The sequence below is a fragment of the Mytilus edulis genome, chromosome 3 (genome assembly GCF_963676685.1).
Source record: "Mytilus edulis chromosome 3, xbMytEdul2.2, whole genome shotgun sequence".
NCBI lineage: Eukaryota > Metazoa > Mollusca > Bivalvia > Mytilida > Mytilidae > Mytilus > Mytilus edulis.
This window is the reverse complement of record NC_092346.1, coordinates 99,203,512-99,228,071: the sequence shown is the minus strand read 5'-3', so window position 1 is coordinate 99,228,071 and position 24,560 is coordinate 99,203,512. Positions and strand designations below refer to the sequence as shown.

General features: G+C 33.0%; 1 protein-coding gene across 1 annotated transcript; it reads left to right on the top strand.

The window, feature by feature from the left end:
* Positions 1-1,006: 1,006 nt before the first annotated feature.
* LOC139517934 (D-beta-hydroxybutyrate dehydrogenase-like) lies at positions 1,007-23,466 on the top strand. The gene is made up of 9 exons (XM_071309488.1): positions 1,007-1,027; positions 1,444-1,610; positions 1,887-2,014; positions 2,969-3,091; positions 3,612-3,715; positions 12,902-12,974; positions 13,459-13,520; positions 15,557-15,610; positions 23,165-23,466. Exons 2-9 carry the CDS (start codon positions 1,462-1,464, stop codon positions 23,255-23,257), a joined length of 786 nt encoding a protein of 261 aa, XP_071165589.1. The 5' UTR covers positions 1,007-1,027; positions 1,444-1,461; the 3' UTR covers positions 23,258-23,466.
* The last annotated feature ends 1,094 nt before the right edge of the window (positions 23,467-24,560 follow it).

The window sequence follows — 24,560 nt, the reverse complement described above, 5'->3', positions numbered from 1 at the left end:
GGTTCCTCTACCTATGCTCCAGCAAATACATAAATTTCTTCGATGACCTTTTCTCCAGAAAAAAACCTCCTGGCTCCTCGACTTATACTCAAGCTAATACACATAGGTATTCGACATATGCTCCGGAAAATACATATGGATCTTCGACCTTTGCTCCAGTAAATACTCCTAGCCTTTCAACAAATTCTCCCGCAAATATGCCTGACTCCTCGGGTATGCTCCAGCAAATAATTATGTCTCCTCGACTCATGTCTAGCAAATACACCTGGGTCTTTGATGTTTGCTTCAGCACTTACTCCTAGCTCCTCGGTCAATGCTCGAACAAATACGCCTTGCTCTTCGACGTATGCTCTCCCTAAGATACCACTCTCCTCGTCACATGCTTTAGAATATATTTTTGGCTCCTCGACCGATGCATCAACAAAAAATCCTGATTCCCCGACATATGCTCTAAAAAATACACTTGGATCCTCGACCTATGCTCCAGCAAATACGCATGGCTCCTGGTCTATGCTCCAACAAATATTCCTGGATCCTAGGTTTATGTTCTAACAAATACTCCTGGCTTTCGACCTATGCTGCAGTAAATTCCTGGCTCTCCAATCTATGCTCCAGCAAATACTTCTAGCTCCCCAACATTAACACCAGCAAACACCACCAACAAATACACGAGTCTACTGGAACTTTGTTCAAGCATATTCTCCAGTCTTCTTTAACTTTGTTCCACCGTATAAATCAACTCAATTGATCAACGCTTCAACAATAACATTAGTGTTGCAATTAATCTCAACTTCATGATATAATTCTCCTCGATATACAGTTCAGGAAGAGTGTCCTTGACTATATATGCTCCATCAAATACACCAGCTAGTATCCTCGAATTGTACTAAATCAAATACATATATGTATCCTCGAACTGTACTTAAATAATAACATTATCATGTACTCATATGTCAACAGGTACACAAGTGTCCTTGACTAATGCAGCTTCAAAATATACCAGTATACTCGACATATACTCCAGCAGGTAAACCAGTCTCCTCGATCCATTCTCCAACTAGTACAACAATGTCATATATTTGTACTCCAAATTAGTCTCATTAACTGATATTCCAGCCAGTGCACTATAAATTATTCTCTTTAACATATAAACCATAGATGATCAGCCAAGAATTTTACATAGTTCCAACAACTCAATATGCAATAAATTTACATATCATACATGCACATTCATATATGTACATCATTCTCATAGACATATATCATAGATGAACGGTCCGGAGATTTTTTATAGTTTAAAAACAGTTGAAAATACAATATATTTACATATTACTACTGATGATTCTAAAAAATTAAATAAGATGATATAGTTATTAACAAATTTTTTTTTATCAACAAATACAATTAATGATAATATAGTTTGTAAAGTTATTTATTTTGTAGTGCCTTCCAAACTAAAGCATGGAGAACAAAGCAGCTGTTGTTACGGGTTCCACCAGTGGTATAGGATTAGGAATAGCTCATCATCTTGCTACAAAAGGATGTCATATTATTTTGACTGGACTTGGAGAACAAGCAATTATCGATGATCTCGTGAAAGAATTTATAAAGTAATTAGCTAATGTATATTACTTGATACTATGGATATTTTGGTCCAGGAATCATTTTACTCGTAGTCAATTTTAATTCTTCTCTTTATACGGTGTTCTTGTGTTGAATACAATCGTTCAAATGATGGGGAAAAAAACAATTTATAATCAAAGATATTAATTTACGTCATTACTTTATAAACTGATGATTGTCAATGCACATGTATTAAATATACATGATTGTGTATGGAAAGGTCAATAAATAAACGGCTTGATTTTCTTAAACTTTTGTTCCAGACAATATCCAACAATCAAAGTAAATTATGTACCATGTAATTTACTTAAAACGGACGAGATATCCGAATTTTGTAAAGCTGTGAAAAACTTATATCCTGACGGAATTGATATTCTCGTAAATAATGCTGGTAAGTACGTCATCATAGAAATTGCATTTGAACGGTCCAATCTCAAATCTATTTTCACTTGAAAACATTTTCCCAAACTGAGCAGTATACATTATGCTAAACAATATTTTTTTAAAAGAATTTGCATTATAATAACATTCTTTTTGTTTACCACATTACTTTGAACTTTGCTTGGTTTATAGAAATGAATTATTGAAGTTTGTTAACACTTTAATTTTATTAATATTTATAATTACACTTTTTCCGAATCACATTATTAATAGTATAATTGATCATGTAGATCGTATGCGGAAGGCAACATAATTGCTAGGCGATTTAGAATAGGAATCGACATACATTTACCATCTGGTTAATGGAATATTGTACCGAGATGTAAATTATGTCAAAATTAAGATACTTAGCATTGTAGAATATCTAAGGATATTCATTAAACTTCCAACTTCTGTTTAATTTTAAGCGATTCTGAAATGTTTAAGATGGATGATTGTCTGAGTAAATGGTATAAAATTTATTTTCGATTTTTACTAGGAAGCAAGTAAAAAAAATTACCCTTTCGATACTCAAAGCAGTATTGCTTTCTTAATTGACGGTATTGACAGTAAACAAAATGACCCTTTCGATATTCAAAACAGTATTGCCCTCTGAAATGGTGGTATATTGACCCTTTAAGAATTGTAAACCAAACCATGAAGAGGGATACTCGAATGAGAAAGTATCTGAAATTTTGCAATCCGATATAGTGAATAAAAATTTGCCCCTCAATTTGGAATAAGACTTAATCGATCTAATGATTCTATATTGAGAATTGTGCTTGTTTCCTCGATTTTAGATTTTAATTCAGACTTTGACTTTTTAAGATGAATAAACATTTGATTTAAGGAATCGTTATGGGTGATATAATTAGTCCCCGTTCCATCTACATCTGGTACCCTGCTTTGGTCTTATTTATTATAGGTATACAGTATACTGCTCCTATAGAAGATTATCCGAAAGATAAATGGGACATGATGATAGGGATAACGATGACAGCGCCATTTCTTTTAATTAAAGAATTTGTTGGTGATATGAAGCGAAAAGGTGCGTTGATTAAAGACAACTTATTAAAGCAAACACAACTCTCTTTCACTCAACTAGTTTCAATTTTAGTAATATCTATAATAATTGTGTGTCATTTTTTAAGATAGATTATAACCATCAACGTTATAAAAAGTAGTATGATTGCAAATGAGACAACACTCCACAAGAGACCAAATGACAAAGAAATTAACAGCTATAATTCACCGTACGGTCTTCCACAATGAGCAAAGCCTTTACCGCATTGTTTGTTTCTAGATAATTTTTGTAAAGCACTTATGAAAATTATTGCATGCTTCAATTTTTTTAATAAAATATTTTTTTATCCAAGACATACACGAACGCATGGAGAAAAGCCTGTAATAAAAATTGAGAAAAAAAAAATAACTGGAAAATGAAAAGACGTGGTCAGATCACAACAAAAATATCCAGCCATTTTTATATCTATTAAAATGAATAACTAAAATAAAACCATTGTGAAAGTTAAGTCATTGTATAGACAAGTCTTCCCTTTTTGTTTCAGGTTGGGGAAGGATAATCAATATGTCTTCACAGATGGGTGTCATAAGTTCTCCTGAAAAGGCTCCTTATAGTGCAGCAAAAGCTGGTCTTATTGGAATGACAAAGGTTTGTTCAAATGTATGCAATAATGTTATCAAGTTTACCCGATTTAAGGACCGGGGATATGGACGTAAACTGTCAAATAAAGACAAGCAAATAGAAGTTCATTTGTATTAATTTAAAATGTAAAGCTTTCTCAAACTACAGGTTGTGACAAAATGGCACATTTTGTATGGCTTATACCGGAAAATACAAAAAAGGAAAATTCCATGTAGATTCCTTCAGAATATGCACCGTTTCAGAGTTACCTCCCCTTAAAATACCAATTTAAAAAAAAAATCAACCAAAATAATATACACTTGTAAAAATATTTAAAATATTTATAAGTTTGGTCTTGTATGATTTTTAGTGGAAGAAGACGTCAAGTCTTCTGAAGACTTAAGGTGTCAGACCACCAATTACTCCCTCAAATTTAGAACGTATGTAAAAGTAGGCCTACTCGGGACAAAAAATAGTGCATTTGATGTCATTGTTTACTTAAACTACTCAACAAATTTGCAGAAATGAAACTTTTGGTGAAAGAGAAATATATTAAGACCATTTTGAGCCCAAATTTACTTGTCTATGAGTTGAAATTAAAAATTGAGGATTAATGCGCTCCATAGTATACTAATTTAAGATTTCAAGAAAACCAGGGGTTATTTTTAGTGGTACATCCATTCGGAAGGTCTCTTCTTTCTTATATGGCTTTAAAGGTATGTCGAAAATTGGCATGCAGAAAGGTGATACCTGTACGATTCAGGACATACCTGGTTTGTAAGAGGTTAAACTTAAGATAAAAAATTTAGAAAGCTATGAAAATTGCAAAATTTGGTTGAACAGATAGGGACTTTTAATTGGTGGTCTGACACCTTTAAGGGAAATGCGCTGAAACCTCAAATTCAGAAAACAATTGATTTTTTTTACTTAACTGATCATATGAAGTGATAGTAGTCACATTTCAATCTTTTTTGGGGCAAAAAGTCACATATTGCAAACTTAGAGCCTTAAACTTGAATTTGTGCTATTTTTAGCTTTTCCCACCCTGACAATATGCTTTACATAAAAAAAAATGTCCCAAATTGTTATAAATGCACAGTAAGTTGTTTCTGTGGTATCAACATTAAAACATGGTTATTTTACTACCAAAAAAAAGTTGTTGTCATCAAGATTTAATGAAATTATTTGATTTTTATCCCTTATATCATTGCGTCATAGCATGTATTTGGCAGATAACATAGCCTGATGTAAACATTGCAAAAACTCACAAAAATCCCATTTATTATCTCAAATGAAAGTTTTATACCTTAAGTTGTATCAACTGATAGTAAATAAAAACAGTTAAATGACCATGACTGCACTTTTGATCATTTAACAGTCCCATTACTTAAACCAGGTGTAAAAAAGGGGGGTCAATATTCCTTGACTCTTCAATACCTTGGATTTTTTACTTAACCCATGTTAAAAATTGTGGAAAGTCTTTTAAGTAGTAGAACAAACAAGAAAAAAATCAACAAAACTGATCTTGATATTGAAAGTTTATGTTCCTGTAGCCCAAAATGAAATTTTCAAGTATTTTCTATCAAAGTCATACATTACAGTCAGTTTAAATTGAGCTGTGAAATTTGTAATATAAGTCACATTATGTTCAGATAAGCTGTTTCTGACTTCAAATTGACTAAGGATGAAGAATAAAGCAAAGCAAAGATTTCTGAGCAACTTTTTTGGCTCTTTAGGTGTCAGACCACCAATTACTCCCTCAAATTTAGAACGTATGTAAAAGTAGGCCTACTCGGGACAAAAAATAGTGCATTTGATGTCATTGTTTACTTAAACTACTCAACAAATTTGCAGAAATGAAACTTTTGGTGAAAGAGAAATATATTAAGACCATTTTGAGCCCAAATTTACTTGTCTATGAGTTGAAATTAAAAATTGAGGATTAATGCGCTCCATAGTATACTAATTTAAGATTTCAAGAAAACCAGGGGTTATTTTTAGTGGTACATCCATTCGGAAGGTCTCTTCTTTCTTATATGGCTTTAAAGGTATGTCGAAAATTGGCATGCAGAAAGGTGATACCTGTACGATTCAGGACATACCTGGTTTGTAAGAGGTTAAACTTAAGATAAAAAATTTAGAAAGCTATGAAAATTGCAAAATTTGGTTGAACAGATAGGGACTTTTAATTGGTGGTCTGACACCTTTAAGGGAAATGCGCTGAAACCTCAAATTCAGAAAACAATTGATTTTTTTTACTTAACTGATCATATGAAGTGATAGTAGTCACATTTCAATCTTTTTTGGGGCAAAAAGTCACATATTGCAAACTTAGAGCCTTAAACTTGAATTTGTGCTATTTTTAGCTTTTCCCACCCTGACAATATGCTTTACATAAAAAAAAATGTCCCAAATTGTTATAAATGCACAGTAAGTTGTTTCTGTGGTATCAACATTAAAACATGGTTATTTTACTACCAAAAAAAAGTTGTTGTCATCAAGATTTAATGAAATTATTTGATTTTTATCCCTTATATCATTGCGTCATAGCATGTATTTGGCAGATAACATAGCCTGATGTAAACATTGCAAAAACTCACAAAAATCCCATTTATTATCTCAAATGAAAGTTTTATACCTTAAGTTGTATCAACTGATAGTAAATAAAAACAGTTAAATGACCATGACTGCACTTTTGATCATTTAACAGTCCCATTACTTAAACCAGGTGTAAAAAAGGGGGGTCAATATTCCTTGACTCTTCAATACCTTGGATTTTTTACTTAACCCATGTTAAAAATTGTGGAAAGTCTTTTAAGTAGTAGAACAAACAAGAAAAAAATCAACAAAACTGATCTTGATATTGAAAGTTTATGTTCCTGTAGCCCAAAATGAAATTTTCAAGTATTTTCTATCAAAGTCATACATTACAGTCAGTTTAAATTGAGCTGTGAAATTTGTAATATAAGTCACATTATGTTCAGATAAGCTGTTTCTGACTTCAAATTGACTAAGGATGAAGAATAAAGCAAAGCAAAGATTTCTGAGCAACTTTTTTGGCTCTTTAGGTGTCAGACCACCAATTACTCCCTCAAATTTAGAACGTATGTAAAAGTAGGCCTACTCGGGACAAAAAATAGTGCATTTGATGTCATTGTTTACTTAAACTACTCAACAAATTTGCAGAAATGAAACTTTTGGTGAAAGAGAAATATATTAAGACCATTTTGAGCCCAAATTTACTTGTCTATGAGTTGAAATTAAAAATTGAGGATTAATGCGCTCCATAGTATACTAATTTAAGATTTCAAGAAAACCAGGGGTTATTTTTAGTGGTACATCCATTCGGAAGGTCTCTTCTTTCTTATATGGCTTTAAAGGTATGTCGAAAATTGGCATGCAGAAAGGTGATACCTGTACGATTCAGGACATACCTGGTTTGTAAGAGGTTAAACTTAAGATAAAAAATTTAGAAAGCTATGAAAATTGCAAAATTTGGTTGAACAGATAGGGACTTTTAATTGGTGGTCTGACACCTTTAAGGGAAATGCGCTGAAACCTCAAATTCAGAAAACAATTGATTTTTTTTACTTAACTGATCATATGAAGTGATAGTAGTCACATTTCAATCTTTTTTGGGGCAAAAAGTCACATATTGCAAACTTAGAGCCTTAAACTTGAATTTGTGCTATTTTTAGCTTTTCCCACCCTGACAATATGCTTTACATAAAAAAAAATGTCCCAAATTGTTATAAATGCACAGTAAGTTGTTTCTGTGGTATCAACATTAAAACATGGTTATTTTACTACCAAAAAAAAGTTGTTGTCATCAAGATTTAATGAAATTATTTGATTTTTATCCCTTATATCATTGCGTCATAGCATGTATTTGGCAGATAACATAGCCTGATGTAAACATTGCAAAAACTCACAAAAATCCCATTTATTATCTCAAATGAAAGTTTTATACCTTAAGTTGTATCAACTGATAGTAAATAAAAACAGTTAAATGACCATGACTGCACTTTTGATCATTTAACAGTCCCATTACTTAAACCAGGTGTAAAAAAGGGGGGTCAATATTCCTTGACTCTTCAATACCTTGGATTTTTTACTTAACCCATGTTAAAAATTGTGGAAAGTCTTTTAAGTAGTAGAACAAACAAGAAAAAAATCAACAAAACTGATCTTGATATTGAAAGTTTATGTTCCTGTAGCCCAAAATGAAATTTTCAAGTATTTTCTATCAAAGTCATACATTACAGTCAGTTTAAATTGAGCTGTGAAATTTGTAATATAAGTCACATTATGTTCAGATAAGCTGTTTCTGACTTCAAATTGACTAAGGATGAAGAATAAAGCAAAGCAAAGATTTCTGAGCAACTTTTTTGGCTCTTTAGGTGTCAGACCACCAATTACTCCCTCAAATTTAGAACGTATGTAAAAGTAGGCCTACTCGGGACAAAAAATAGTGCATTTGATGTCATTGTTTACTTAAACTACTCAACAAATTTGCAGAAATGAAACTTTTGGTGAAAGAGAAATATATTAAGACCATTTTGAGCCCAAATTTACTTGTCTATGAGTTGAAATTAAAAATTGAGGATTAATGCGCTCCATAGTATACTAATTTAAGATTTCAAGAAAACCAGGGGTTATTTTTAGTGGTACATCCATTCGGAAGGTCTCTTCTTTCTTATATGGCTTTAAAGGTATGTCGAAAATTGGCATGCAGAAAGGTGATACCTGTACGATTCAGGACATACCTGGTTTGTAAGAGGTTAAACTTAAGATAAAAAATTTAGAAAGCTATGAAAATTGCAAAATTTGGTTGAACAGATAGGGACTTTTAATTGGTGGTCTGACACCTTTAAGGGAAATGCGCTGAAACCTCAAATTCAGAAAACAATTGATTTTTTTTACTTAACTGATCATATGAAGTGATAGTAGTCACATTTCAATCTTTTTTGGGGCAAAAAGTCACATATTGCAAACTTAGAGCCTTAAACTTGAATTTGTGCTATTTTTAGCTTTTCCCACCCTGACAATATGCTTTACATAAAAAAAAATGTCCCAAATTGTTATAAATGCACAGTAAGTTGTTTCTGTGGTATCAACATTAAAACATGGTTATTTTACTACCAAAAAAAAGTTGTTGTCATCAAGATTTAATGAAATTATTTGATTTTTATCCCTTATATCATTGCGTCATAGCATGTATTTGGCAGATAACATAGCCTGATGTAAACATTGCAAAAACTCACAAAAATCCCATTTATTATCTCAAATGAAAGTTTTATACCTTAAGTTGTATCAACTGATAGTAAATAAAAACAGTTAAATGACCATGACTGCACTTTTGATCATTTAACAGTCCCATTACTTAAACCAGGTGTAAAAAAGGGGGGTCAATATTCCTTGACTCTTCAATACCTTGGATTTTTTACTTAACCCATGTTAAAAATTGTGGAAAGTCTTTTAAGTAGTAGAACAAACAAGAAAAAAATCAACAAAACTGATCTTGATATTGAAAGTTTATGTTCCTGTAGCCCAAAATGAAATTTTCAAGTATTTTCTATCAAAGTCATACATTACAGTCAGTTTAAATTGAGCTGTGAAATTTGTAATATAAGTCACATTATGTTCAGATAAGCTGTTTCTGACTTCAAATTGACTAAGGATGAAGAATAAAGCAAAGCAAAGATTTCTGAGCAACTTTTTTGGCTCTTTAGGTGTCAGACCACCAATTACTCCCTCAAATTTAGAACGTATGTAAAAGTAGGCCTACTCGGGACAAAAAATAGTGCATTTGATGTCATTGTTTACTTAAACTACTCAACAAATTTGCAGAAATGAAACTTTTGGTGAAAGAGAAATATATTAAGACCATTTTGAGCCCAAATTTACTTGTCTATGAGTTGAAATTAAAAATTGAGGATTAATGCGCTCCATAGTATACTAATTTAAGATTTCAAGAAAACCAGGGGTTATTTTTAGTGGTACATCCATTCGGAAGGTCTCTTCTTTCTTATATGGCTTTAAAGGTATGTCGAAAATTGGCATGCAGAAAGGTGATACCTGTACGATTCAGGACATACCTGGTTTGTAAGAGGTTAAACTTAAGATAAAAAATTTAGAAAGCTATGAAAATTGCAAAATTTGGTTGAACAGATAGGGACTTTTAATTGGTGGTCTGACACCTTAAGGGGCCGACCATTTGCATTGAGTCTCCGTATGCCGCATTCATTTCGTGTATTACAATATCAAAACAACTTAGATTCCTGACACCGATTTTTACACATGATTAGGCATCTGAATCATTTAATTTGTAAATTATGATTGTAAAACAATCACTATCGTAAATATGACCCTTTTATTTATGTAAATTATTAGATTTCATCTCATCCACATGAACGTTATTTGTTTACTTGTAACAGGATGTTTTAACTGTAGATATTTGTATTACGCATGCGTGAATTTGGTATCGGGACAACTCGCCCTGTTTAGAAGTTCGCCCTTGAAGTTACGAATTTGCAATCCTGCATACAAGAAGATTTTGTTTTTATATAAATAAAAGGATATATAAAGTGTTGTCTTTATTCATGGTTTTCCTTTGTCATGTGAATTAGATGCCCTTCGTAACATACATGTGAACCTTCCGTTAAGGAGAAAAAACTCCCGTGTATGAAATTTTTCAGACGCCATATTTGATCATTTCTTACTACTGTACGGGTGTAATTGACACCTGTGTTAAATTTTACCTGAACATCAAAGAAGATGTATAATTATATGGCTTCACTTGACAGCTTGGGTGTCAAACATACTGGTAATCAACGATGTTTACCTCCGGCTAACTGCCGTTGTGTTATCAAAACCATGTGTATTGGGAATATTGAAATACTTTTTTGTTACTTCCCTTTGTTTTATCCTGTTTTCAGTTATTTTGCTTTTAAAAATGTAAATTGTAAAAAGACTATAAATGATTAATATTTTAATCAAATAATCATAAAAGGATGTTGATTAAATGAATTTAAATGATTTTGGACAAATAAAAAAATTAAAATTTATAAATTATTTTAGCAATCTAGACCTCCTTTCAAGGATTAAATTGAAGTTTATATCATAAATTTGTTGACAAGTTATTAGAAGTTAACATACAATATGTGCAACTAGACTAATAAAAGGTCTAGTAGTTAGATTAATTCCTAGTAAAATCTTGAAATTTAAATTTGTAAATGTTAGTACATATTAGATTTTTTTGTGTAAGCTAAGAAATAGCAAGACATTTTACACTGTTTTTAAGTCTTTTTTAATAAGCTTTCTACAAATAAGACTTTCATAATGCTTAAAATCCATGCAGTACTAGTGTTAGTGTATGCTATTTTTTTAATTAATTTACGATGTTGCAAATATACATGTGGAGCTTATTTCTTTCTTATTTGTCTATACATTTACAAATGATAAAGAGATGGAGACATGAACAAAAATATATACAGATAAGATATATAAATATAATGATTCATTTACAAGCAGTGAACAATCATTTGTCAAAAACAAAACAAAACAAAACAAGAAACAGTTTCTTCTTATTATTTTATAGAGAGGCAAAAAGGGAACTATAAACATTACAATTTGATGGAAATTTGAAGAAAAAACACAATTTCTACATCATTTGGTTACATTTACGACAAAATTTATGTCAATAAAAAAACATGATGTTTTGACCATTCAGTACTTAATAGATGCATAGTTCTTGGGGAAAAGTTTCATCAAATAATATGAATATAAATGACTTTTTTTGTGCTCATTTTTTACAGTGGGTTGTGATGATCTTCCAGTTAGGTTACCCTCATTTGGAGTGTTGTTCCCAACCTGTTAAAGGTCCATCTGCATAATTCAAAATTGGAAATTTCAACAAGCATCTAATATTCTTAATTTGGAAAATAAACCCTTGTCTGCTAGCTTCATGTATATTTTTTCTACCGATTTAATATATAACTAGAATCATGCAACCAGACTTAAGGAAAAGGCATGTAAGTTCATCATACAAATATGACACTTTTTCTAGACAATCCAGATCTTGCAAAATACGTCGCTAAAAATTGTAACCTTTAAAATTGTTGTTGTGCAGTAAAAACCCATATGGGAACTTTCAAAAGTTGGCAGGTATGTAACAAGTCTTGCTATTTTAATGCTCCATTTATGGGCATTATGTTTTCTAGTCTGTCCGTCCGTCCTGCTTCTGGTTATAAAGTTTATGGTCGAGGTAGTTTTTGATGAAGTTGAAATCCAATCAACTTGAAACTTAGTACACATGTGTTCCTCTTGATATGATCTTCTTAATTACTGCCAAATTAAAGATTTTACCTAATTTTCATAGTCAACTGAACATAGAAAATGATTGTACGGATGGGAAATCCATGTACTTATGACCTTTTCTTGTTTGAAGAAAAAAAAATACATTTTAAAGATAATGGAACAAAGCAGCCTGGGTAAGTGGGGCTGCTTTTATGGTAATTGAAGTTACCTTTTATTCACCTTCTTCCACTTCAGAGCTATCAGCTCTTTGATTAATTTTAGTTTCTTGTGTATAATTCGGAGTTTAGTATGACGTTCATTATCACTGAACTTGTATATATATGTTTGGTCTTTTGGAAAATGTTGTTTGTGCTGTATTTAGACCCTTCTACAACGAATTTTGTTTTACATGCACACGTATAAAAATTGCGTTTTTTATCCAACGCAATCATAGTTTTGAACGTAGTTTTCAATTTAGACTCGTTTATATTATTTGTTTAGGGGCCAGCTGAAGGACGTCTCCGGGTGCGGGAGTTTCTCGCTACATTTAAGACCCATTGGTGGCCTTCGGCGGTTGTCTGCTCTATGGTCGGGTTGTTGTCTCTTTGACACATTCCCCATTTCCAATTTTTTTATATTCTTATAAATTGGTTTATTTGAATGAAAATTAACATTAGTTATCTGCATTCTTGCATCAAATTTTGCTAACTTAATTGAAAATATGGACCTTAGATTCTCTGTTCTTTTACAATCCAAGATGGCGAAAGACACCCATACCACCTTAAAGCTAGGTTCACACTGCCGATCAGATCAACTCGAAGACCCCGATTGTCCGAATTTTCACGACCAAGCTTAAAAGATCTGCCAAAATACTGTCATACAAAAGGTTAAAATGTTTTGTGTCGCATATTTTAGGGTGTGGCATTAGAAGCAGCACCACATGGAGTGACATGTAATGCCATTTGTCCCGGATATGCGGATGCCCCAAGTGAGTAATTACACAGTTGCATTCGCACGGAAATAAATGTGAATGGCAACGATCGAGACGTGTGTCTAGAATTAACTTTTTTCAGGTACGTTCGAGATCGTCAGTTTTGGTTAACTTTGTTGACATGATTGTCAGTCTTTATGTTTGAATGTATAATTTATCAAAGGAAACTCTAAACATGTGAAAAGTGTCAACGAAAGAATTCCATTACCGAGCAAAAGCTTAGAGATGTTTCCCTTGCGGTAGATGTAGTCATATTTGTAACGCGTTTATGTAATAAAAATCTGTTTAGGTTTGAACTTTTAATTATCAAAGCAATGCTGATTGTTAAAAAGTTATACATGTGTAATCATATTTTTGCAGAATACAAATTTGTTACGCTAAGTGTCGTGAAAACAGTAAAAATATTGTCTGGAGTACATTTGAAGTCATAAATCGTATAACAGTATGGAAAGAAAAATAATTGTTCATTTTCTTCTTCTAGTTTTCCATAATCAGATAAGATCATATGCGCAACAGCATAACCTTAGCTATGATGCAGCAATGGTAAGCACTTTTTTAATTACATTTATATTGATATTTGATTCCCCAAAAATGTAGATTTAACATTGTTGTGCTGATAATTAGAGTAGTTATGAATATAAAATATGTTCCCAGCCGTGTATTGCCTTCTCTGGTGATCCAATTGATGGATCTGTCGTAGAGCTGTCACTTGTTGACGTTCTTATCAAACTAATTATTTCTGTGACTGTTTCAGACGATCCTTTAAGATAGATATTAAGCTAATCTGCAATCAATTCCAAGAGATATATACTTCGTATGCCGGCGCTGCTGGAATGTTGCTACATAGAAATAAAAAGATCACAATTGGAAAGCTGAAATCATCTCTTTTGTCGTAAAGTTTTGTTTTCAACCGACCATTATTGTCAATTTCTAGATGTAAGTCAATATATGAGGCAGACTTGTATCAGTTGTATCCTTTATCTTTAGTTCGATAGAATAGATGCGTTCAACATAGTCACCAAATTTTTTAATTATTTAGTGAGAGAACATCATCTGTATAGCGGAAAGTAAAGTTAAAGGATATTGCTAACTTCTTATCCTTCTTCCTAAGAAGGTCCTGTATGAAATTCAGCCTCATAACAATAAAGGAATAAGTCGGCAAGAAGAGGGACACAATTGGTTCCCATTGGAATACCGAAACTCTGTTGAAAAACACGTCCTCCAAACGTAACAAATATGTTATCAATTAAGAAATCAAGCATCTTGATAATGTCAGTTTCAGAGAATTTTTTGTTTGAATCAGAGTGATTCTTTACAAAGTAGGATTTATCCCTCCCCAAGACAAGATACTTGTCTACGTTCGCCATTCTTTTTTATTTAACAAAGCAAAACCAACTCTTTCAATTTGTCTTTTAGTTTGGAAACGGGAATACTTGTGTAGTGTGTAAACAAGTCAAATGTTTCAATACCCTTGCTAGATGAGAGAGTCTTAGATTGTATGTACTCTAAAAGATCTCTGGATTTATTTAGTATCCACATCTGATTCACGCCACCTCTATTGAAAAGGCAGTTTCACAATAACTTTAAAGCCAGTCTTTAATTGCTGATAAAATAGTCTGATGTTATTAATTTAGAAAGAGGTTTCGTGGAGCACTTGTAATACCCAGCAATATACCGTTGCTTGTAAGGACACTTATGTAGTTTAGGTATCCAATACAGTGATGAAAGATCCAGTTCTTCATCTTTGGTTGAAATTTCAAAAGAATATATAACAGACCTATTATTTTCCGGGATTCCCTCTTTGGTAAGTGTCGTGAGGGTATATGATGGGTTTCCAAGTGAATTTTCAATACCTAATTTATTCATCAAGCAGTTTATGTAATAAGATTTACACACAAAAAGTGTGTTGTTTGGGACTTTATCTACGGGGACTACACTATATTTGTCATGGAGGTAGGACAAGTGTTATGCAACATTTGGGTCTTAAAAGATTTACGTAGCACGGGTATTGATAGAACCATTTTAATATTTCTTAATTCTGATTTGTGTCAACGACCTCACAGCCATAATCTTTTCGGAAAGAGTATCTACGTCTTCTTTTTCGCGTTTAGCCCATTGCCTGGCATAATCTTCGACTGAATCCATCAGTATTTTGAAGTTGTATTTCCAGTTGAGGGATTTAGGCTCTCGATATTTCGGACCTTTTGATAACACATATCGCATTGACAATGTTGAGGTCTCCGGTGATAACGTGGACAGCCGGATTATATGTAAATTGGGAACTAGTACAGGTGCAATCAGGAGGTTTATACTTGAAGTCATTAATATAGAGATCCTGCAAAACGTGTTTGTAATTGAAAATTTTAGTTGCAATTGGTTTGGTATAGGTATATGAAACTATTAGTACAGACTGATCTTTAAAAAAGGAGGTATTTTCGACTGAACTAAATCGTGATGACACCATCGAGACAAGATTCAATAAAGGATATTCCAGACATTGAAGCGACATCTATACCAATATGGTAATTACAATTTATGACCAAAGAACATTAAAAAGGTACTACAATTTTGTATTTCAGACTGAAATATTCAAAACAGCTCATCCGACCCAGAAACCAGTAACCATAGAGCAGGTAAGTTATATAGGTACTCATGTACATAATGATGAATATAGACAGGAAAAGACCTATACAGTTTACTGAGCTTGATTTATTTAGACACTTTTGCCTTATTACTTTTATTTCAAATTTCATAATTTTTAAAATAAAATTTTAACAAAATATCAGATGTATATAAACATTGATCTGATTTTCTGTCTTTTGGCGATAAAAAAAAAAGGTTATTTAAAGAAGAGAAAGATTTCTTATTTTAGATGGATATAGGAAGATGTGGTATGAGAAATGGTATACTAAATTGAGTTCAGCTTGATGATTCAACAGTATGCAATTTCTTCTTTTATAGATAATAAATCTTGCTATACTCATAATAAAATTAGCGAAATAAAAATTAAAACCGTAACTTCTCTTCAAAAAACCCATAAGCATCGCTTGGTCAAAATCAAGCGTACTTACAAAGTTTTCATCAACATAACACATAAAATTTATCAAAAAATCCTACAGAAAATCTGTGAATTAATTGTGACAGATTGACACAATTAATAAACATGTGTTATAAATCTTCTCTAGATTGTGCACACACTGGACAAGTGTCATTATCAGATAAATTGCAGAACTAGCTGTATTTCTGTGTTCCTCTGGTGCTGACAGTATAACAATTGTTATTTCAGATTTCAGAACTAGCTGTATTTCTGTGTTCTTCTGGTGCTGACAGTATAACAATCGTTATTTCAGATTGCAAAAACTAGCTGTATTTCTGTGTTCTTCTGGAGCTGACAGTATAACAATAGTTATTTCAGATTGCAGAACTAGATGTATTTCTGTGTTCTTCTGGTGCTGACAGTATAACAATAGTTATTTCAGTTTCAGAACTAGCTGTTTTTCTGTGTTCTTCTGGAGCTGACAGTATAACAATTGTTATTACAGATTGCAGAACTAGCTGTATTTCTGTGTTCTTCTGGTGCTGACAGTATAACAATTGTTATTTCAGTTTCAGAACTAGCTGTTTTTCTGTGTTCTTCTGGAGCTGACAGTATAACAATTGTTATTACAGATTGCAGAACTAGCTGTATTTCTGTGTTCCTCTGGTGCTGACAGTATAACAATTGTTATTTCAGATTGCAGAACTAGCTGTATTCTGTGTTCTTCTGGTGCTGACAGTATAACAATTGTTATTTCAGATTTCAGAACTAGCTGTATTTCTGTGTTCCTCTGGTGCTGACAGTACAACAATAGTTATTTCAGATTGCAAAACTAGCTGTATTTCTGTGTTCTTCTGGTGCTGACAGTATAACAATTGTTATTTCAGTTTCAGAACTAGCTGTTTTTCTGTGTTCTTCTGGAGCTGACAGTATAACAATTGTCATTACAGATTGCAGAACTAGCTGTATTTCTGTGTTCCTCTGGTGCTGACAGTATAACAATAGTTATTTCAGATTGCAGAACTAGCTGTATTTCTGTGTTCTTCTGGTGCTGACAGTATAACATTTGTTATTTCAGATTTCAGAACTAGCTGTATTTCTGTGTTCTTCTGGTGCTGACAGTATAACAATTGTTATTTCAGTTTCAGAACTAGCTGTTTTTCTGTGTTCTTCTGGAGCTGACAGTATAACAATTGTTATTACAGATTGCAGAACTAGCTGTATTTCTGTGTTCCTCTTGTGCTGACAGTATAACAATAGTTATTTCAGATTGCAGAACTAGCTGTATTTCTGTGTTCTTCTGGTGCTGACAGTATAACAATTGTTATTTCAGATTTCAGAACTAGCTGTATTTCTGTGTTCCTCTGGTGCTGACAGTACAACAATTGTTATTTCAGTTTCAGAACTAGCTGTTTTTCTGTGTTCTTCTGGTGCTGACAGTATAACAATTGTTATTTCAGTTTCAGAACTAGCTGTTTTTCTGTGTTCTTCTGGAGCTGACAGTATAACAATTGTTATTTCAGATTGCAGAACTAGCTGTATTTCTGTGTTCCTCTGGTGCTGACAGTATAACAATAGTTATTTCAGATTGCAGAACTAGCTGTATTTCTGTGTTCTTCTGGTGCTGACAGTATATCAATTGTTATTTCAGTTTCAGAACTAGCTGTTTTTCTGTGTTCTTCTGGAGCTGACAGTATAACAATTGTTATTTCAGATTGCAGAACTAGCTGTATTTCTGTGTTCTTCTGGTGCTGACAGTATAACAATTGTTATTTCAGATTGCAGAACTAGCTGGATTTCTGTGTTCTTCTGGAGCTGACAGTATAACAATTGTAATTTCAGATTGCAGAACTAGCTGTATTTCTGTGTTCTTCTGGTGCTGACAGTATAACAATTGTTATTTCAGATTGCAGAACTAGGTGTATTTCTGTGTTCTTCTGGTGCTGACAGTATAACAATTGTTATTTCAGTTTCAGAACTAGCTGTTTTTTCTGTGTTCTTCTGTAGCTGACAGTATAACAATTGTTGTTACAGATTGCAGAACTAGCTGTATTTCTGTGTTCCTCTGGTGCTGACAGTATAACAATAGTTATTTCAGATTGCAGAACTAGCTGTATTTCTGTGTTCTTCTGGAGCTGACAGTATAACAATTGTTATTACAGATTGCAGAACTAGCTGTATTTCTGTGTTCCTCTGGTGCTGACAGTATAACAATTGTTATTACAGATTGCAGAACTAGCTGTATTTCTGTGTTCTTCTGGTGCTGACAGTATAATAATTGTTATTTCAGATTTCAGAACTAGCTGTATTTCTGTGTTCCTCTGGTGCTGACAGTATAACAATAGTTATTTCAGATTTCAAAACTAGCTGTATTTCTGTGTTCTTCTGGTGCTGACAGTATAACAATTGTTATTACAGATTTCAAAACTAGCTGTATTTCTGTGTTCTTCTGTTGCTGACAGTATAACAATTGTTATTACAGATTTCAAAACTAGCTGTATTTCTGTGTTCTTCTGGTGCTGACAGTATAATAATTGTTATTTCAGATTTCAGAACTAGCTGTATTTCTGTGTTCCTCTGGTGCTGACAGTACAACAATAGTTATTTCAGATTTCAAAACTAGCTGTATTTCTGTGTTCTTCTGGTGCTGACAGTATAACAATAGTTATTTCAGTTTCAGAACTAGCTGTTTTTCTGTGTTCTTCTGGAGCTGACAGTATAACAATTGTTATTACAGATTGCAGAACTAGCTGTATTTCTGTGTTCTTCTGGTGCTGACAGTATAACAATTGTTATTTCAGTTTCAGAACTAGCTGTTACTGTGTTCTTCTGGAGCTGACAGTATAACAATTGTTATTACAGATTGCAGAACTAGCTGTATTTCTGTGTTGCTCTGGTGCTGACAGTATAACAATTGTTATTTCAGATTGCAGAACTAGCTGTATTTCTGTGTTCTTCTGGTGCTGACAGTATAACAATTGTTATTTCAGATTTCAGAACTAGCTGTATTTCTGTGTTCCTCTGGTGCTGACAGTACAACAATAGTTATTTCAGATTGCAGAACTAGCTGTATTTCTGTGTTCTTCTGGTGCTGACAGTATAACAATTGTTATTTCAGTTTCAGAACTAGCTGTTTTTCTGTGTTCTTCTGGAGCTGACAGTATAACAATTGTTATTACAGATTGCAGAACTAGCTGTATTTCTGTGTTCCTCTGGTGCTGACAGTATAACAATAGTTATTTCAGATTGCAGAACTAGCTGTATTTCTGTGTTCTTCTGGTGCTGACAGTATAACATTTGTTATTTCAGATTTCAGAACTAGCTGTATTTCTGTGTTCTTCTGGTGCTGACAGTATAACAATTGTTATTTCAGTTTCAGAACTAGCTGTTTTTCTGTGTTCTTCTGAAGCTGACAGTATAACAATTGTTATTACAGATTGCAGAACTAGCTGTATTTCTGTGTTCCTCTTGTGCTGACAGTATAACAATAGTTATTTCAGATTGCAGAACTAGCTGTATGTCTGTGTTCTTCTGGTGCTGACAGTATAACAATTGTTATTTCAGATTTCAGAACTAGCTGTATTTCTGTGTTCCTCTGGTGCTGACAGTACAACAATTGTTATTTCAGTTTCAGAACTAGCTGTTTTTCTGTGTTCTTCTGGTGCTGACAGTATAACAATTGTTATTTCAGTTTCAGAACTAGCTGTTTTTCTGTGTTCTTCTGGTGCTGACAGTATAACAATTGTTATTTCAGTTTCAGAACTAGCTGTTTTTCTGTGTTCTTCTGGAGCTGACAGTATAACAATTGTTATTACAGATTGCAGAACTAGCTGTATTTCTGTGTTCCTCTGGTGCTGACAGTATAACAATAGTTATTTCAGATTGCAGAACTAGCTGTATTTCTGTGTTCTTCTGGTGCTGACAGTATATCAATTGTTATTTCAGTTTCAGAACTAGCTGTTTTTCTGTGTTCTTCTGGAGCTGACAGTATAACAATTGTTATTTCAGATTGCAGAACTAGCTGTATTTCTGTGTTCTTCTGGTGCTGACAGTATAACAATTGGTATTTCAGATTGCAGAACTAGCTGTATTTCTGTGTTCTTCTGGAGCTGACAGTATAACAATTGTAATTTCAGATTGCAGAACTAGCTGTATTTCTGTGTTCTTCTGGTGCTGACAGTATAACAATTGTTATTTCAGATTGCAGAACTAGGTGTATTTCTGTGTTCTTCTGGTGCTGACAGTATAACAATTGTTATTTTAGTTTCAGAACTAGCTGTGTTTTCTGTGTTCTTCTGGAGCTGACAGTATAACAATTGTTATTACAGATTGCAGAACTAGCTGTATTTCTGTGTTCCTCTGGTGCTGACAGTATAACAATAGTTATTTCAGATTGCAGAACTAGCTGTATTTCTGTGTTCTTCTGGAGCTGACAGTATAGCAATTGTTATTACAGATTGCAGAACTAGCTGTATTTCTGTGTTCCTCTGGTGCTGACAGTATAACAATTGTTATTACAGATTGCAGAACTAGCTGTATTTCTGTGTTCTTCTGGTGCTGACAGTATAATAATTGTTATTTCAGATTTCAGAACTAGCTGTATTTCTGTGTTCCTCTGGTGCTGACAGTATAACAATAGTTATTTCAGATTTCAAAACTAGCTGTATTTCTGTGTTCTTCTGGTGCTGACAGTATAACAATTGTTATTACAGATTTCAAAACTAGCTGTATTTCTGTGTTCTTCTGGTGCTGACAGTATAACAATTGTTATTACAGATTTCAAAACTAGCTGTATTTCTGTGTTCTTCTGGTGCTGACAGTATAACAATTGTTATTACAGATTTGAAAACTAGCTGTATTTCTGTGTTCCTCTGATGCTGACAGTATAACAATTGTTATTTCAGTTTTCAAAACTAGCTGTATTTCTGTGTTCTTCTGGTGCTGACAGTATAACAATTGTTATTTCAGATTTCAAAACTAGCTGTATTTCTGTGTTCTTCTGGTGCTGACAGTATAACAATTGTTATTACAGATTGCAGAACTAGCTGTATTTTTGTGTTCCTCTGGTGCTGACAGTATAACAATTGTTATAACAGATTGCAGAACTAGCTGTATTTCTGTGTTCCTCTGGTGCTGACAGTATAACAATTGTTATTTCAGATTGCAGAACTAGCTGTATTTCTGTGTTCTTCTGGTGCTGACAGTATAACAATTGTTATTTCAGATTTCAAAACTAGCTGTATTTCTGTGTTCCTCTGGTGCTGACAGTATAACAATTGTTATTTCAGATTGCAGAACTAGCTGTATGTCTGGGTTCCTCTGGTGCTGACAGTATAACAATAGTTATTTCAGATTTCAGAACTAGCTGTATTTCTGTGTTCCTCTGGTGCTGACAGTATAACAATTGTTATATCAGATTGCAGAACTAGCTGTATTTCTGTGTTCTTCTGGTGCTGACAGTATAACAATTGTTATTTCAGATTGCAGAACTACAAAATGTAGCTGTATTTCTGTGTTCTTCTGGTGCTGACAGTATAACAATTGTTATTACAGATTTCAGAACTAGCTGTTTTTCTGTGTTCTTCTGGAGCTGACAGTATAACAATTGTTATTACAGATTTCAGAACTAGCTGTTTTTCTGTGTTCTTCTGGAGCTGACAGTAAAACAATTGTTATTACAGATTGCAGAACTAGCTGTATTTCTGTGTTCTTCTGGTGCTGACAGAATAAAAATTGTTATTACAGATTGCAGAACTAGCTGTATTTCTGTGTTCTTCTGGTGCTGACAGAATAACAATTGTTATTACAGATTGCAGAACTAGCTGTATTTCTGTGTTCTTCTGGTGCTGACAGAATAACAATTGTTATTACAGATTGCAGAACTAGCTGTATTTCTGTGTTCTTCTGGTGCTGACAGTATAACAATTGTTATTACAGATTGCAGAACTAGCTGTATTTCTGTGTTCTTCTGGTGCTGACAGAATAACAATTGTTATTACAGATTGCAGAACTAGCTGTATTTCTGTGTTTTTCTGGTGCTGACAGTATAACAATTGTTATTACAGATTGTAGAACTAGCTGTATTTCTGTGTTCTTCTGGTGCTGACAGTATAACAATTGTTATTCTAGATTTCAGAACTAGCTGTATTTATGTGTTCTTCAGGTGCTGACAGTATAACAATTGTTATTTCAGATTTCAGAACTAGTTGTATTTCTGTGTTCTTCTGTTGCTGACAGTATAACAATTGTTATTTCAGATTTCAGAACTAGCTGTATTTCTGTGTTCTTCTGGAGCTGACAGTATAACAATTGTTATTTCAGTTTCAGAACTAGCTGTTTTTCTGTGTTCTTCTGGTGCTGACAGTATAACAATTGTTATTCTAGATTTCAGAACTAGCTGTATTTCTGTGTTCTTCTGGTGCTGACAGTATAACATTTGTTATTTTAGATTTCAGAACTAGCTGTATTTATGTGTTCTTCTGGAGCTGACAGTATAACAATTGTTATTTCAGATTTCAGAACTAGCTGTATTTCTGTGTTCTTCTGGAGCTGACAGTATAACAATTGTTATTTCAGTTTCAGAACTAGCTGTTTTTCTGTGTTCTTCTGGTGCTGACAGTATAACAATTGTTATTACAGATTGCAGAACTAGCTGTATTTCTGTGTTCCTCTGGTGCTGACAGTATAACAATAGTTATTTCAGTTTCAGAACTAGCTGTATTTCTGTGTTCTTCTGGTGCTGACAGTATATCAATTGTTATTTCAGATTTCTGAACTAGATGTTTTTCTGTGTTCTTCTGGAACTGACAGTATAACAATTGTTATTTCAGTTTTCAGAACTAGCTGTATTTCTGTGTTCTTCTGGAGCTGACAGTATAACAATTGTTATTACAGATTGTAGAACTAGCTGTATTTCTGTGTTCCTCTGGTGCTGACAGTATAACATTCGTTATTTTAGATTTCAGAACTAGCTGTATTTCTGTGTTCTTCTGGTGCTGACAGTATAACAATTGTTATTTCAGATTTCAGAACTAGCTGTATTTCTGTGTTCTTCTGGAGCTGACAGTATAATAATTGTTATTTCAGATTGCAGAACTAACTGTATTTCTGTGTTCTTCTGGTGCTGACAGTATATCAATTGTTATTTCAGATTTCTGAACTAGCTGTTTTTCTGTGTTCTTCTGGTGCTGACAGTATAACGGGTGCTTCTCTGTTAATGGATGGAGGAAATACAATCCGATAAAAAAAACATAACAGAAAGAGGAATTAGACTTGTACATTAACACAATCGAATGAAATGTTTACAGAAGCAACTCTCCATGGGACTTTAAAACGGCTTTGAAAATATATTTACATTCTCTAAAAATTCTGCTTGCTAAAGTTTCACATATAGATTGTTTTTGTAACAGTGGAGTTATTTGTTGATCAAATTAAATATAACATGCAATTATATTACACACTATTTATTTAAACATAGTTATAATCTTACCATTTAAGGGTCCTTATTTACTGTAAATGATACACATAGTTTGTATGTATATCACGTAGAAGGAATTAAGCTTAATACTTAGTAATTAAATCAAATTCACTTAGCTAAACATTTTTTTCAAGAGACTCAAAAATTTTAGATTAAATAACTAATTTTTTTTTCAGATTCTATCAACATTCAGATTTATGTTTAAAAAAAAATAATGTCAAGTAACCATCACAAACTAGAGGCTCTAAAGAGCCTGTGTCGCTCACCTTGGTCTATGTGAATATTTAACAAAGGACGCAGATGGATTCATGACAAAATTGTGTTTTGGTGATGGTGATGTGTTTGTACATCTTAATTTACTGAACATTCTAGCTGCTTACAATTATCTCTATCTATAATTAATTTGGCCCAGTAGTTTCAGAGGAGAAGATTTTTGTAAAAGATTACTAAGATTTACGAAAAAATGGTTAAACATGACTATCAAGGGCAGTAACTCCTAAAGGGGTCAACTGACAATTTCGGTCATGTTGACTTATTTGTAGATCTTACTTTGCCAACATTTATGGTTTTTTACAGTTTATCTCTATAAAAATATTCAAGATAATAACCAAAAAAAGCAAAATTTCCTTAAAATTACCTGTTCAGGGGCAGTAGCCCAACAACGAGTTGTCTGATTTATCTGAAAATTTCCTGGCAGATAGATTTTGACCTGATAACAATTTTACTTTTTGTCAGATTTGCTTTAAATGCTTTGGTTTTTGAGTTATAAGCCAAAAACTGAATTTTACCCCTATGTTCTATTTTTAGCTTTGGCGGCCATCTTGGTTGGTTGACCGGGTCCCGCCACACAATTTTTAGACTAGATACCCAAATGATGATTGTGGCCAAGTTTGGTTTAATTTGGCTACGTAGTATCGGAGGAGAAAATTTTTGTAAAAGATTACTAAGATTTAAAAAAAATTGTTAAAAATTGACTATAAAGGTCAATAACTCCTAAAGGGGTCAACTGACCGTTTCGGTCATGTAGACTTATTTGTAAATCTTACTTTGCTGAACATTATTGCTGTTT

Coding starts and splice junctions, on each gene's coding strand:
- LOC139517934 (XM_071309488.1), top strand. CDS start 1,462: ATGGAGAACAAAGCAGCTGTTGTTACGGGTTCCACCAGTGGTATAGGA. Junction 1,611..1,886: donor CTCGTGAAAGAATTTATAAA/GTAATTAGCTAA, acceptor CTTTTGTTCCAG/ACAATATCCAACAATCAAAG. Junction 13,521..15,556: donor TTAGCTATGATGCAGCAATG/GTAAGCACTTTT, acceptor TTTGTATTTCAG/ACTGAAATATTCAAAACAGC.